Below are 14,491 nucleotides of genomic sequence, written 5' to 3' on the forward strand. Positions count from 1 at the left end.
AGTGGAAAGAGCACGGGCTTGGGAGTCAGAGGTCATGGGTTCTAATTCCGGTTCCGCCGCTTGTCAGCTGTGTGACTTTTTGGGCAAGTCACTTCACTTCTCCGGGACTCAGTTACCTCATCTGTAAAATGGGGATGAAGACTGTGAGCCCCACGTGGGACAACCTGATCACCTAGTATCCCCTCCAGCGCTTAGAACAGTACTTTGCACATAGTAAGCGCTTAACAAATACCAACATTATTATTATTGTATCTACTCCAGCGCTTAGTACAGTGTCAGGCATATAGTAAGCGCTTAAAAATACCGCCATTATTACCATTATGTCTGTCCGGCGGCTGTTCGGAAAGGTATTTGTGAGGGGTCCCAGTCCCTGAAGGTCTCGGTGAGAAACCTTCTCCAGGACTCTGCGGGGGGAAAACCTGTTGGGATAGGAACCAAAGCAAGGGTATTACTTATTCATTCAATAGTATTTATTGAACGCTTACTGTGTGCAGAGCACTGTACTAAGCGCTTGGAATGTACAATTTTCTTTCCCCTCACCGTTACCTGTTCAGCTGAGCCCACTGCGAATACATCACGGCACCTCCTTTCCCCCTCGCGCCCCTGGAGCAGAAAAGATGATTTATCCCCCAGTTAGAGGTGGTTTTAGCTTCGGGAGGTTTGAACGTGCGTCTGGAGGGGCGAAGTAGGGAAGGGGGAAGGCGGAGAGGGGCTGGGGAGGTGGGATGGAGAGCGGGGAGAGGGGGGAGATTGCCCCCAAAAGAAGCAGAGAGGCTCAGTGGCAAGAGCCCGGGCTTGGGAGTCAGATGACGTGGGTTCTAATCCCGGCTCCGCCACTTGACTGCTGCGTGACCTCGGGCAAGCCGCTTCACCTCTCTGTGCCTCAGTTTCCTCACCCATAAAATGGGGATTCAGACTGTGAGCCCCACGTGGGGCAACCTGATTACCTTGTATTTACCCCAGCCCTTAGAACAGTGCTCGGTACATAGTACAGTGCTCTGGACACAGTAAGCGCTCAACAAATACGCTTGAATGAATTAATAAGTCCTTAACAAATACCATCATTATTATTATTATTATTATTAGGATTAAAATTAAAATTATTGAGAGCTACATGGAAAACTGTCGAGTTATTTTTTGCAGAGAAATCTGGTCGAAACCCAACGGTCTCTACATCTCGGCCCCGCGTTATCTAGGGAGCGGGGGCTTTTTCTAGGAAGAGGAAGGCCTCGGTGGGCGGCCTTCACTTCCACTTTTCTTTACGAAGCCAGAACAACCGGAGCAAGAAACGACGCGAAACAGAAAGATCTGGAGGAAGGAAAGGTAAACGTACCTGGGTTTTTTCTAGAAAAAAAAAAAAGATCCATAACTTCCACTCGAACCTCCAAGATTCAAGTCATAATCTCGGTTAAGGCACCACCCGCCTCTTCGGGGCCCAAATAAAACCCGAGGAATTTGCTTTCTTCCTAGATGAATATGTGTCCATCCTTCCCGGGAAAATTTGTTGGGGGAAAGGGGGGGGGGGGGGGAGTCTTTGCTTTCCGGAGGTTTGGTGATCGGTGAGGATCAGAGAGAAGAGGTGGAGGCGTCCCTTATCCCGTTCCTTCTCCGGAGTCACCAGTACAACCCGCCAAAGATTGGCCCAACCCTTTTCCCAAGGGTTCTGAAAAGTCATCAATCCAACAATGCCATGGGTTGAGCTCATTTCAGTATTGACGGAGCTCCTTCTGGGTGCCCAGGACGGTACTAAACGGTTGGGAGAGAACCACGGAGTAGGGAGACACTATCCCAGTCCTTAAGGAGTTCACAAAAATGGCAAGACCAATTAAGTAAATTAATTACTTAATTTACTTAATTAATGTAGAACAGCCTTCATGTGTTTCAAATCATATGAAGCCACCGCTTCTCAGTATTATAATAAATGCATGATATTAAATAACTGTAGCCATGCCCTGGATTAAAATAAGAAACACTTCTAATAATGTTGGTATTTGTTAAGCGCTTACTATGTGCCGAGCACTGTTCTAAGCACTGGGGTAGACATAGGGGAACCAGGTTGTCCCACGTGAGGCTCACAGTCTTAATCCCCATTTTACAGATGAGGGAACTGAGGCACAGAGAAGTTAAGTGACTTGCCCACAGTCACACAGCCGACAAGTGGCAGAGCTGGGATTCGAACTCATGAGCCCTGACTCCAAAGCCCGTGCTCTTTCCACTGAGCCACGCTGCTTCTCTAGCATGTTACTGTCTGTGTCCTTACACTCTATTTGAAAGAGATGGGCAGAGCAGCAGTTTCCATAACTTTTCATTACTCTTGTCGCTCTTTAATTCATTTTTTCACCAGAGTTGAAAGCATTACACTGGAAAAAAAATGTGAGGGTGAGGGAAGATCCTCCTTTACATCGCCTCCTTTTCCCACTTTTTATAAACTGATTTAGCCTTTCTCAAGTCACAGTTGTCAAATAACATTACTACCTCCACTGCTTTTCAGGGAGGAAAGTCATTACTGGATGTCAACACATTAAAAAAAGAGATAGAATTGGTAAACATCATTTCTAGCATCTTCTTTCCTAAAATTATTAGCTTTAAAAGGAACATGATAATTATTGCAAGTCAAAGAAAATTGAAGTTCTACTGAATTTTATTTTGTAAAATACTGCATATTGACCAAATGCACCTCATATGCCTCTCTGTGTATTTCAATTTAATTTTCCTTTAAAACAAAGCCAGGCAAATGTCTTAACTTGAAAAAAAAAATGGAAAATTTCCATTTGTCATTGAGTAGTGAGATCAAATATTGCTGAAATGCATGCATGTGTAATAATTCTCCTAACCACACATGTCTTTTGTTTGTAAAGAATGAAATAAATCATAGGCAACGCATCCCATATTCAGAATAACATACTCATAAGTCACTCATTTGATAAACAAGAAAAATGGATGACAGTGTCTTGGGAAAATGCAGAGAACTATTAGAACAGGCAGAGATATGATACCTAAACACAGAGAGCGGCCTGCCAAACAGAACAACAGAAGCATTCAGCCCACACAGTTCAGTTTTAGATGCACCTATTTTCTTCTTTGGAAAAAGACTAGCAACCAGAGGTAACTAACCTTCAAATTCAATTCTTTGAATATATTTTGAAGCTAAATCAAGAGATCATTTTTGCATTAAATGTTTCATTTTTACAATACTTAAAAAAGAGATCTTAAAGCTTAAATAATGAGACTTGTCTTATTTGTAACTATATCTTGGTGGGTTCAGCAATACTGAATCAGAGAGGAAAAAGATTAATTTTGTTCTTAATAAATGCCAAGGCAATGAGCCTCAAAATATGGATGCCAAATTGAATAACAACCTTCAAAGCTCTAACACCAGGCTATTTAATCCTTTCAAATCAAATGCTCCCAACCAACAATCTAAGATGAATATTACTACATTTGTTACGGGCTGGGCTTAGCCGTGGTTTTTCACCTAGAAGATATAGATTGGCAGGACTAAATTTCTTTGTCAAAAACAAATATTAAACTGATGCAAGAATATCATATTTTAAATCATATTGTATGAACTGGTAAGGGGTACATTTCTTTGCCAGAAACAAATGCTAGATGATTTTTTAATGGAATTTATTAGTGCTTACTATGTGCCAGGCACTGTATTAAGTGCTGGACAGATACAGGCTAATCAGTTTGGACAGTCAGTCCAGTCCATTGTCATTTAGACAATCAGTCAACCAGCTAATCAGTCCAAGTCCCACAAAGGGCTGAATACTAAAGGATATCCTAGTGGGCAGAAAGGCTTATAGAATCTCCAGAAGTGTCTGTCATCAAGTAATAGCTAAGGCACTGACAAAGGAATCTATTACCTTGAAACTACTGTGCCCACCTATTTCTAGTTGGAAATTTTGTTAAAATTTGATAAGATTTACAGTAAAGACCAAAAATTCAATTGAATCTAACATATAATGTTCATCATTCCTTCATGAGTTCATATTCCATCAATAGCAAAATAGTATATTGTTTGAATAATACAGGTCCTAAATTCAAATTAGAATTAAAGCCACCTTGTCAAATAAGTCAAAGCTAAAGTGAGAAAATAGAATTATATCTAATCAAAGTATATCCCCAAGCTCAGAAGGACAGTAATTTGTAGGGTTAATGCTAGACAGTTTACATGTAGGGATTAGATGAGAAAAATAAAGAGAATGCAATATTTTCCTGCAATCAATTTGGTATGTTACTTCTGGCAGATGAGGTTGCTGAATCGATCTTCATTTTATTTTCTGAAGGGCACCGCAGAGTATTCCAACTTCACCTACAAGATAAAGACAACAAAAACAGCATTGAACCTTTATCCTATGCTATTTTCCAGTGGAGTAAGGAGCCACATGGGGGAGGCAGCTTCCACAGATAGCCTGGAGTCCCAGCAAGGGCTTGGGATGTCCTGGGATGAATGAGCCTTTCTGCAAGAGTGACAATGTCTCAACGGCCCAATTGTCCAGAAGCTGCAGATTCCCTCCAGCCTGTGGCAGTGTGGAATGGGGGAGAGACATGACGCTTTCTCTCTGCCCAGGCTCAAGCCTGGTTTACTTTTCTCTATGCGGAACTGGGCTAGGTACATTCCGACCCCAGTCTTGGGACTGGGGGTTGAGTTTCATAGGCTTTCTTCTTCTCAGGGAGACAGGAAAAGGGATATTGGTTTTATTTGTGTGTGGTTTTTTTCCCAGAGAAGTGGTGAGAGATTACAAATTGCATCCACTGTATCCTACAGGGGAAAACCAAACCTGGGCGTCACTGAATGGGTTCTCAAAGGTTGACATTTCTTGATTACTGAGGAAATTCTCCAAACATGACTGTTTAGGGTAAGGCAGGGCAGGGCACTGTTCTTCAGGTGAAGTTGTTTTCAGTTAACTATTATGCAGATGCATTGTTTTCAGTTCAAGTCTCCAAAATAGTTTGTGGTTGGTATCCAGCAGAGGTGAGAAAGTGCATGCCCAGCCTCTTGGAGGAACCAATTAATCAAAGGTATTTATTCCCCATTTACTGTGTGCAAAGCACTGTATTAAGTGCTTACTGGCATAACACTGCAATCACTTACCACTGATGGAGTCGGCCAAAATTTTAAGCTGATCTGTATTGTCCAAGACCTCAATCCTCTGTGTGTACGGATCATAGCGCACGGAGAAAGGTCGAGGAATTGTTGAAGCAAAGTTTCTGAAGAAGGAAAAACAACTTTTGGTGAAGGAAAAATGTGTGGGGGAGAACTTAGATGTTAAAAAAAAATACTTTAAATAGAGACCTCTCTAAAACCCCGGAACACATCTGTATAATATTGTCCTGGATATTAGGACTCAAACCATACAGGGAAAGTCATTTTTGAAATGAAAAATTTCAAAGTTTACAGATAAGAGACAATCATCCATCTGATTCTGTGGAACTATTAAACTCCATCTTCATATGAATCCAGGGTAACCATGGGGGACTATAAGGGAAAATCTCTGGAACTGTACTAAAATGACAGAATCAGAAGTGTGAGTTGGCTACTAGGAAGTAATTCCTAACTAAGGAAGCTTTTAAACATGGGAGATAGAAATGTGGTTGGGATCAATTCCCTTCTGTTCTTGTATTTGCCCAGGTATCTGCTGAAGAAAGAATGCCACAAAATGATGTCTGTGACATAAAAAGGCAGGGAGCTCTTTGAGGAAGTTTCAGCTTAAAAAGAAGACACACCCATTGAAGTTTGTTCTTTACAAAATCACCAGGAGCTGACTTGTTACCAGCTCTAAATATCCTTAAAAGGAGCAGGACTATGGAATAACTGAGAGAGATCATATAGCTGTAGGAAGACCACAGAGAGAGCAAAATAGTGACTCCCAAAACAGAAACAGAAAAAGAGTGAAAAAAAAGTTAAAAAATATCTTTGAAGGGACTTGGGTTGGTCCATGGAATGGCTTTCCCTGAGATCATATGTGATCTGCATTGTTTGAGGCAGTTTAAGCTCCAAAAGGGGCTTGACAATATATTTGTTATTGGGAATTAGCCTGATTCAGGGAGACGTTACTTACTGCACAAAGGCATTCAGAAACAGATCATTTCAGACATGACCAGCAATGGATCTCCATCTCAAATGCTAATGTTTTAGCTGTGACTTCTGCTAAAGTTTGTAAATCCCCAAATGTTTGGGAAATAATGCATATTTACAAAGTGCCCTTCATCCAAAAAGGGTTCATTTCCTCTCCACTGGACATTGCTGAATGACTTGCCCATGGTTCCAAAGAGAGCTTGTGTCAGAAGTGAGGCCAAAACCCAATCCTCTTTTCATTTGACCTTTGTGCTTCCCAAGTTTAAAGTGCTAAAACTCAGGAGAGTTTGGTTCAAATAAAAATTGGAAGAATGAAGCTGTACGCTTAATGTGATCTGAGACAGGTAACCATTGACACAAGCATTGTTTGTGTCAAGCATACATAAAGAGAAATTTTGGAGAGGTCATGACCCTATTCTCTTTGATGATTAGACTCCCTGTTCCCGATTGGCCTAACATTAAAGCTGAAGGCCCTGCTCTCTTAGGAAGTTTATTCTGTTTAACCTCAACCATCCTCCAATCCAGCCTCACATTCTTGGGGTCACCCAAGCTTTCCAACTCTTTTTTAGTATTACTGCGTTCATATCTTACACGTTACTTTTATTGCATGTTTGTAGTAGTGTGATGCACTGTATTAAACCCTGGGGAAGTACAACTGAAGCGTAAGACACATTCTTTGCTCAGAGGGAACATACACTCTGTCTCATCTACGCCATGGGCTGTAAGTTCCTTGAGGGCACTGACTGTGTTTGTTCTTTAACATGCATCCATCTCAACCCCCTGAAATCATTTTCCTTTGTTCCTTGGGGAAATCAATAAATACCCATTGATGAAGATGACCCAAACTCAACTAGGGAGACAAACAAAACTGGTGAACAAGCTTAAAAATGTCAAATGACCAGTACTCTGGGGAGAGCAAACTTACCTCACTTTTTCCTTTGCATCTTTAAAGCTTTCAGCAACAAAATAAATGGGCTGGAATTCAGTGATGCCATATTTCTGGACTGATGTTTTTTCCAGGTCCAGTGGCAGAAGCTGAGGCTTTTCCGATAAACAATACTGACAGCCGCACAATCCGGTGTTTTCACAATTAAAGATGGGATTAGTAGGTAGAAAAAACAACTAAAAACAACTAGATGGCTTGTTTCTTTCCAGACCCATTCAGTCCCTTGCATCCTCCCCTTTTCTGGCAAGGGGAGGTGGGGAGGGAATCTTCCTTGGGTTCCATGAAGGAAATATTTTTTGTTTTGGGTTTTTGGTTTTTTTTTAACTTTCAGGCGTGTCATGTAACTTGAAGCAGCAGCCTGGGAAGTTGACCCAAGGGAGTGCAATAGTAACTGCTCACTGACATGGAGGGCAACTTCTGGGCCTGCCCTGCCCTCACCCTATCCCTTAAAATATAGTGTGGTCTAGTGGATAGAGCACAGGCCCGGGAGTCAGAAGGACCTGGGTTCTAATTCCACCTACACCACTTGTCAGCTGTGTGATTTTGGGCAAGTCGCTTTACATTTCTCCGCCTCAATTACCTCATCTATGAAAAGGGGATTAAGACTGTGAGCCCCATGTGGGACAGAGACTGCATTCAACCTGATTAACTTGCATCTATCCCAGCACTTAGTACGTGCCTGGCACATAGTAAGCACCTAACAAACATCAGAATTATTATTATCTCCTTCCAAGACTACACTCTGCAACTATACCAGCCAGGGCAGCAGTTCCGTGTTATTCTTATATAAAACACTTATATTCACCCCTGCGTTGGTGTGAGGTTTGGTTTCGGGGTGGCGAGTTGGTTTTGATATGGATCCAAATCAGTTGACCGATGGTGCTCACTGTGTGCAGAGCGTTGTACTAAGCACTTGGGAGAGTACAATAGGGAGAGTACAATAGGACCAAATCTGCAGATGGTCCAGACTGTCCAAGGGGCCCACTTTAATATAAGCATTGTGAGTGTAGGTGTGAAATCTAGAATGGGCACAGAGAAAAATGGCTGCACTAGCCATTGCTGTGGCTACAGGTATGCCATGGACCCTGAATCATGAGGAGCCTGAAATTCCGCTCCTCTAGCCACAGTGCCCTACTATCTCTTATTTTTATTTTGTGTGTGGTGTATTTATATTCATCTCTTATGCTGTTTTCATGTTTTATTGTTTCATTGCCCATGATGTGACTGCCTCCAGTCCTCTCCTTATGACTGGAGAGCCCCTCAAGGGACAAGGGGATTATGAGCCCCTCAAGGGACAAGGTCCATGTCTTATTCCCATTTGGATACTCTTTCCCAGCCCTTAGCATAAAGTACACACTTAATAAATACTATTACTACTACTATTATTTCCCTTACTTCCCTTTCTCCCCTGGCTCCAGCTTCTACAGGAAAACAGAGGTCACTATTGGGCGATATCAGACTGGGTAGCTCTCACAGGGTCTCCCACATTCCAGTTGTTCTAACACAACACTCTCCCCCAGTGGGTAGGGCCAGGCCACTTGCCCCTATCCCCCTGCTTCCTTTAGTAAAACCAAGATTTTTGGTAGCTGTGGGTGGGGAGGGGAAGACACAAAATGGCCACCAGCATTTTCAAAAACGAAAAGGGGCTTATTTTGGAAATTAGGACATAGATGTGTGCTTTTATCTGCCAAACCATTCCCAAATGGCACGAATTTCATAGTCATTATTAAAAGGAACTCAAACTACAGATCTAATGATGATCTAGGAGTCAAATTGTTTCACAGTATAATATCGTGTAAGAGAAGGGTCGCAATAACTGCCAAATCTACATTACACATGCAAAGATTTGATGAGGGATCTTGGGAACCTACCTGTAATTCACCAAATGAAGACAGAAGCCCGGCTCCGTAAGCTTTTATGGAGCCACCTTGTTTACAAAGCCCAAACTCCACAGTAAACCAGTAAATCTAAAATGAAAAGTGATTTTAAAGCACATTACCTAGCATAGCAAAACAAACTGTTTCAAGTTCCCCCTCCGCCCCCCAAGATGGAGAGGTGGGAGTTGGGACAGTTCCCAAAATCCACGAAGAATTTCTAGCCAATCAGAGCACAATCTGTTGGAAAAAAGCATCTTGAGTGTAAGGTCCTTCAGAGTACGGATAGACAGCAATGGCTCAGGAGTTAACTCAGGCTCGTCTTGATATAAGATGCATCTCTCGAGCAATCGAGCCCACTCTGTGGTTGGGTTCAGCACCACAGGTGTCATGGAACTAGCTTTACCCTCACAGATTTTTGGAAAGGAAGTGGCTGGCCCACCTTGACCTTTTGAGCTGGAAAAGGGCCAAAGGGAAAGCAAGATGGTGACTCCAACTCCTTTTCTTCTGCTGGCCGGACATGGCTCCTGCTGGTCTGGTCTGGTTTCCACTATCTTTGCTGGAAAGGAGGGCAAGCTGGAGCTGCTCTTGTTCCCCCTCTCCTAGTGGTGCCCGGGCAAGGGGCAATGACCAAAGTGGGCCAGCCAATCTGGGCAGAAAAAAAGAATGCACACACCCTTTCTGGTGGCTGGGTGTCATAAATAAGCACTGGCACAGGAGCAGTGAGGTGCGATTCAGGCAGGGAAGCTCTATTGCAGGGGGAAGAGTGGATTCTGTGCCAGCTCTGAGCACCCCCTTCCCCACAGGTACTAGAATCAATGATTCACTGCTCCCCACCCCAACACATACACACCTTTGTGTGTGTATGGGTCAAGTGTAGAGAGGTGGCAGTGACTTGAGAGAAAGAGGGATGGGAGAGTGGGAATTTGCAACTCTGCCTCCCATTCACCCCCTTCGCAAATAAAATGATCCAGGAATCATTTTCTTTCTCTCTCTTTCTCTCTTTTCTTCCCTACCTTTACCTTCATCGCCCTCCTTTTCCCTCTCACACTTTTTTTGAAATTGTCTGACTGGTTATTTGCATCCCACTGCTGAAAGTTTCCATTTTGTTTGGTTCTTCAATACAAATGTGCTGTAGACTTCTGGTGTAGAATCTGGAGCCCGGAACAATGACCTAGACTGGATCCACCTTGGGAACCTCCTACCAACAATCTGAGGTCATTACCCTAACAGATCTGAGGTTTGTGAAGTTTCAACACATTACCGTAGCGAGCTTCTCAATATATTCATCAGGGGCTCCCAAAGATGCAAGTCCAATTTCCTGCGTCGATTAAAACAACAAACAGGTTTACCAACACATGTGAGATTGTTTTCCAAGAAAGGAGCCCTGGAGGTTACAAAGAAAGCACCCTAAAGAGCTATGTAGGAAAATCCCAAACTGACGCTGTGGAGATTTAAAGTCTCTCTCATATGCTGCTTCTGAAGCTCTCCAATACAACCTTCAGGGCAGCCTGAACAGCAAGCGATGAAATTATTATTTTGTTAAATCTTAGTATTTGCAGAGCTATGAACTCAAAGGAATCCATTTGGGATGTCACCACACAATAGACCGGAAGGTCCTTAAAGGCCGGCACTTAAAAGGCACAGAATCTAATGCTATACTCGGGACCAAGGCCCATTCATCCATCTTGATGAGCGACTCCTTCAACATTAGTGCTAGGCTCTGCTCCCAGTGAATAAAGCTGAATGACAATGAAGAAAATAATTTCTGATTTCACATGACAGTTGCAATTTACATCTTTATTTTGGGTGAACTAATTCCCAACAATCTAAGTCACATCAATCCAACAGCCATCCTTAGCATCTTCTTTTAATGATATTTGTTAACCACTTATGTGCCAGGTACTCTACTAAGCACCAGGGTAGGTACAGGATAATTATGTTGGACACAGTCCCCCTCCCCCATGGAGCTCACAGTATTAATCCCTATTTTACAGACGAGGTAACTGAGGCACAGAGGAGTTAAATGACTTGCCCAAGGTCACACAGCAGGCAAGTGGAAGAGTTGGGATTCTTTCTCTGACTCCCAGGTCCATGTTATTTCCACTAGGCCATGCTGCTCCGCACACTTATAATTTATACCAACTCAGCACTTACGTATATGCTATATTCATTTGCCCATTCAATTATTTTCTCTTACTTTGCTCTGATAATTCTTCCTGGCAGATTTTCCCTACACCCTCTTTGTTCCTTTGTTTTTCCTCCTGTCCTGATTTCATGTAAATAATTTGGTATTTGTCAATCTTCCCCTATTCAATCGCAAGCTTCTTGTGGACAAGGAATGTGTGTTTTGCTTCTGTTGTACTTTCCCAAGTGCTTAGTACAATGTTTTGCAATCAGTAGGCACTAGATAAATACCACTCATTGAATGATTGAACCACTCTAAGAATGTAACTCAGTGTGATGCGCACCTGCTGCTCAATAGTCAGTCAATCCTATTTATTGAGTGCTTACTGTGTGTAGAGCACTATACTAAATGCTGAGGAGAGTACAACATAACAGTTTAACAGATATATTCCCTCCCCACAAAGAGCTTACAGTCTAGAGGGCCATGACTACAGGCAATTTCACACTTGTGTTTTCCCAGGAGATCCCAGGTTGCCCTCCATCTCCCTGCTTGGGCTGCTTGAAAGGATGAAAATCAATTCTTATGGCACCTGGTTTAACCCAGTGTCCATGAGCCAATGGTAAGTGAAATTCTACCTGAATGTAAACGTTGATTTTTCCCAAGCCCAAGGCTAACTACATGGGAAAAAATGATCCTAACACTATACATTCACTAGGTCTGGTAAAGGAATTCGCCTCCTTACCTGGGAAAACTGGGCAAAGCTCCGATCGGAAAACAGCGGCACGTGTCCAAGAAGCTCATGACAGATGTCCCTGAGAAAAACATGTAGCAGAGGAGTTTAGGATAAAGCGTGTGCATGAATCCTCTGCACACAGTAAGCACTCAATAAATAAGATTGAATGAATGAATGAGGAGGTATCCTGATTTCTTCCCTCAGAGGCTATTCCATACGGGCCACATAAAGTGAAGCTTTGGGTGGCTCATCCCCCTGCTACTAAAGAAAATGGAATTTGGGAGGGGAAAATATTATTATTATTATTACTACTGTATTTGTTTAGCACCTAATGTGTCAAGCATTATATTAAGTGCTGGGGTAGATACAAGCAAATCGGTTTGTACACAATTCCTGTCCCTCAAGGAGCTCGCAATCTTAATCCCCATTTTAGAGATGAGGTAACTGAGGCACAGAGAAGTGAAGTGACTTGCCCAAGGTCACATGGCAGAAAAGTGGCGGAGATGGGATTAGAACCCTACGTCCTTCTGACTCCCAGGCCCATGCTCGAATAGGTCATAGCAGGCTGCCTGGGGACGGGTAGATCGGCAAGGTGAATGTGCACGATGGATGGAGCTAAGGCCAGAGAAGTTTAGAGCTCCCATTGTGAAGCAACTATGGAGTCAGTGGAGCTATGACCATCCCTGTGGCCACCAAAATCCTCTCCTCAGCACTTCTGGTGCTTGGCCCAGATTCCACGCCCCCAGGCCCGTGAACGAGTGAGAATCACCAGTCACCAATATCAATGAGAAAGCCCCTTCTCTCTCACAAATTACTTTATACTTCCTGTGGCTTCTGCAAAACTGTCTCTACCTGGGGCTCATCCTGTCCCATGCGTTTTCACCCTTTAATTCCTAAAACCAAACTCTGAAAGTCTCTGAATCAGTCCAGCCCTACCTCCAACTCTATAGGCCAAAATAACCAGTTGCAAAACTGCTGGTTAAATAAGAAAAACTGATTTCAATGTATTGGTTCAATTATCTGGCTCCACCATGGAATGTCAGTTTGGGGGCAATAAGGCAAGTAATCTCCCATCAGATACTCACGGTTCAGGTGTGTACATCGGTTTGGATGCATGTCTGATGTACTGGGTACAGTGGAACACTCGAAATGCCAGCCCTCCCAAAAAATCCCGGGAAGAAAGAAGGCCGGCCACGGGTCGAATGCGAAACCCAGTACAGCCTGGAGTGGCAGGAAGGGGAAGAAATGAAAGTCAGAGCAGGAACCAGAAAGTTGTTAAAACTCTAGTGGTCCATTATAAGATCTCACAGACGCCTTCATTAGCTAAGTTAACTAGACATCTTAATCCTTAAAGTCCAGGAGACATAACACTGAGCTAGATAACCACTGGGGTTTCAGCCTACAACAGCTGGTTCCTGCCTCAGGAATGGTACTTCAGTGGTACTGATTTACCTCATGGAATAGCTCAGAAGTACAGAATTCCATCATTGTCCTCATTGCACGTGCTTATGCATTGTCTAGCAATCAATCATATATATTGAGTACTTACTGTGTGCAGAGCACTTTAATAGGCATTTGGGAGAGTATAATATAGCAATATAACAGAGTTGGTAGACACATTTCCTGCCCACAGTGAACTTAGTCTATCTGCTGCTATCAGTCAAACAATCATATTTATTGAGCACTTACTGTGTGCAGAGCACTGTACTAAGTGCTTGGGAGAGTACAATATAACAGAGTTGGTAGACAGGTACCCTGCCCATAATGAGTTTACAGTTTAGAGAATATGCAAGGAGCTTGAATCAGTGGGTTCTTTGTGGGATCATTAATCTGGAAGCCATTTCACCCTATTTCCCTCTTCTCTCTCTAAGTAATAACTGTGGCATTTATTAAGTACTCACTATATACCAAGCACTGGGGCAGATACAATAAATCAGATCAGACACAGGCCCCGTCCCACTCAGGGTTCAGAGTCTAAAGGAGAGGGAGAATAGGTATTCATTCATTAGTATTTATTGAGCGCTTACTATGTGCAGAGCACTGTACTAAGCACTTGGAATGTACAATTCGGCAACAGATAGAGACAATCCCTGCCCACTGACGGGTTTACAGTCTAATTTAATCTCGATTTTACATATAAGAAAAGTAAGGGACAGAGAAGTTAAGTGACTGGCCCAAGATCACATGGCAGGCAAGTGGTAGACCTGGGATTAGAACCCAAGTCTCCTGACTACCAGTACTACATTCTTTCCACTAAGCCATGGTATCATTCTCTTTTCACTCTCACTCCAGACTATGACAACTTTTTCCACCACTCTCCTTTGTTTCTGTCACCTCAAAGATAGTTAGAGGCTAACCCTAAAGAAAGAGAACAACATGTTAAATGTTTTTAAAAGTAGGGGTCAATCTACCTTCTTTATTTGATAAAAATGCTATATTCCATGAGTGTCTTTTTGCGATCCTGCCAATTTTTTTCTTATCTGTTAAGTTTGTTCAGAAAAGTGTCCATTTTAGAATGCAAGCCCCAGAAGTCGTGGGGCCCTTTTTTCCATTAATCTCTGGATCCAAGGTTTAATTTAATGTCTGGCACAGTGCTTTTCAATGGTGATGGATTTACCTCGAAACCACCAATTGGTCGTTACTTGAGCCAAGTGAAAAACCCCTCTGAATGGCAGCTGGAATATGTGTGCCTATTATAAAGGTTCAGATTAGCTACCTCGGCACTGCC

At 42.8% G+C, this 14,491-nt stretch overlaps 1 protein-coding gene and 1 long non-coding RNA gene across 3 annotated transcripts in view; one reads left to right on the forward strand and one right to left on the reverse strand.

The window, feature by feature from the left end:
• Nucleotides 1–2,623: 2,623 nt before the first annotated feature.
• Nucleotides 2,624–14,491, reverse strand: part of PAH (phenylalanine hydroxylase) — a 43,869-nt gene continuing 32,001 nt past the window's right edge. For both annotated transcript variants that reach the window (XM_029079226.2, XM_029079227.2), the window contains exons 7-13: nt 12,849–12,984; nt 11,773–11,842; nt 10,167–10,223; nt 8,900–8,995; nt 7,008–7,141; nt 5,099–5,214; nt 2,624–4,315 (exon numbers count right to left, since the gene is read on the reverse strand). In XM_029079226.2, the coding sequence (XP_028935059.1) occupies nt 4,272–4,315; nt 5,099–5,214; nt 7,008–7,141; nt 8,900–8,995; nt 10,167–10,223; nt 11,773–11,842; nt 12,849–12,984 (653 nt within the window). In that variant the 3' untranslated portion in view covers nt 2,624–4,271. The remainder of the gene's footprint in view (nt 4,316–5,098; nt 5,215–7,007; nt 7,142–8,899; nt 8,996–10,166; nt 10,224–11,772; nt 11,843–12,848; nt 12,985–14,491) is intronic.
• Nucleotides 11,504–11,938, forward strand: LOC114816624. The gene is made up of 2 exons (XR_003764427.1): nt 11,504–11,649; nt 11,746–11,938. It is a non-coding gene; the product is annotated as an uncharacterized LOC114816624 (long non-coding RNA).

The sequence above is a fragment of the Ornithorhynchus anatinus genome, chromosome 14 (assembly GCF_004115215.2).
Source record: "Ornithorhynchus anatinus isolate Pmale09 chromosome 14, mOrnAna1.pri.v4, whole genome shotgun sequence".
Taxonomy (NCBI): Eukaryota; Metazoa; Chordata; class Mammalia; order Monotremata; family Ornithorhynchidae; genus Ornithorhynchus; species Ornithorhynchus anatinus.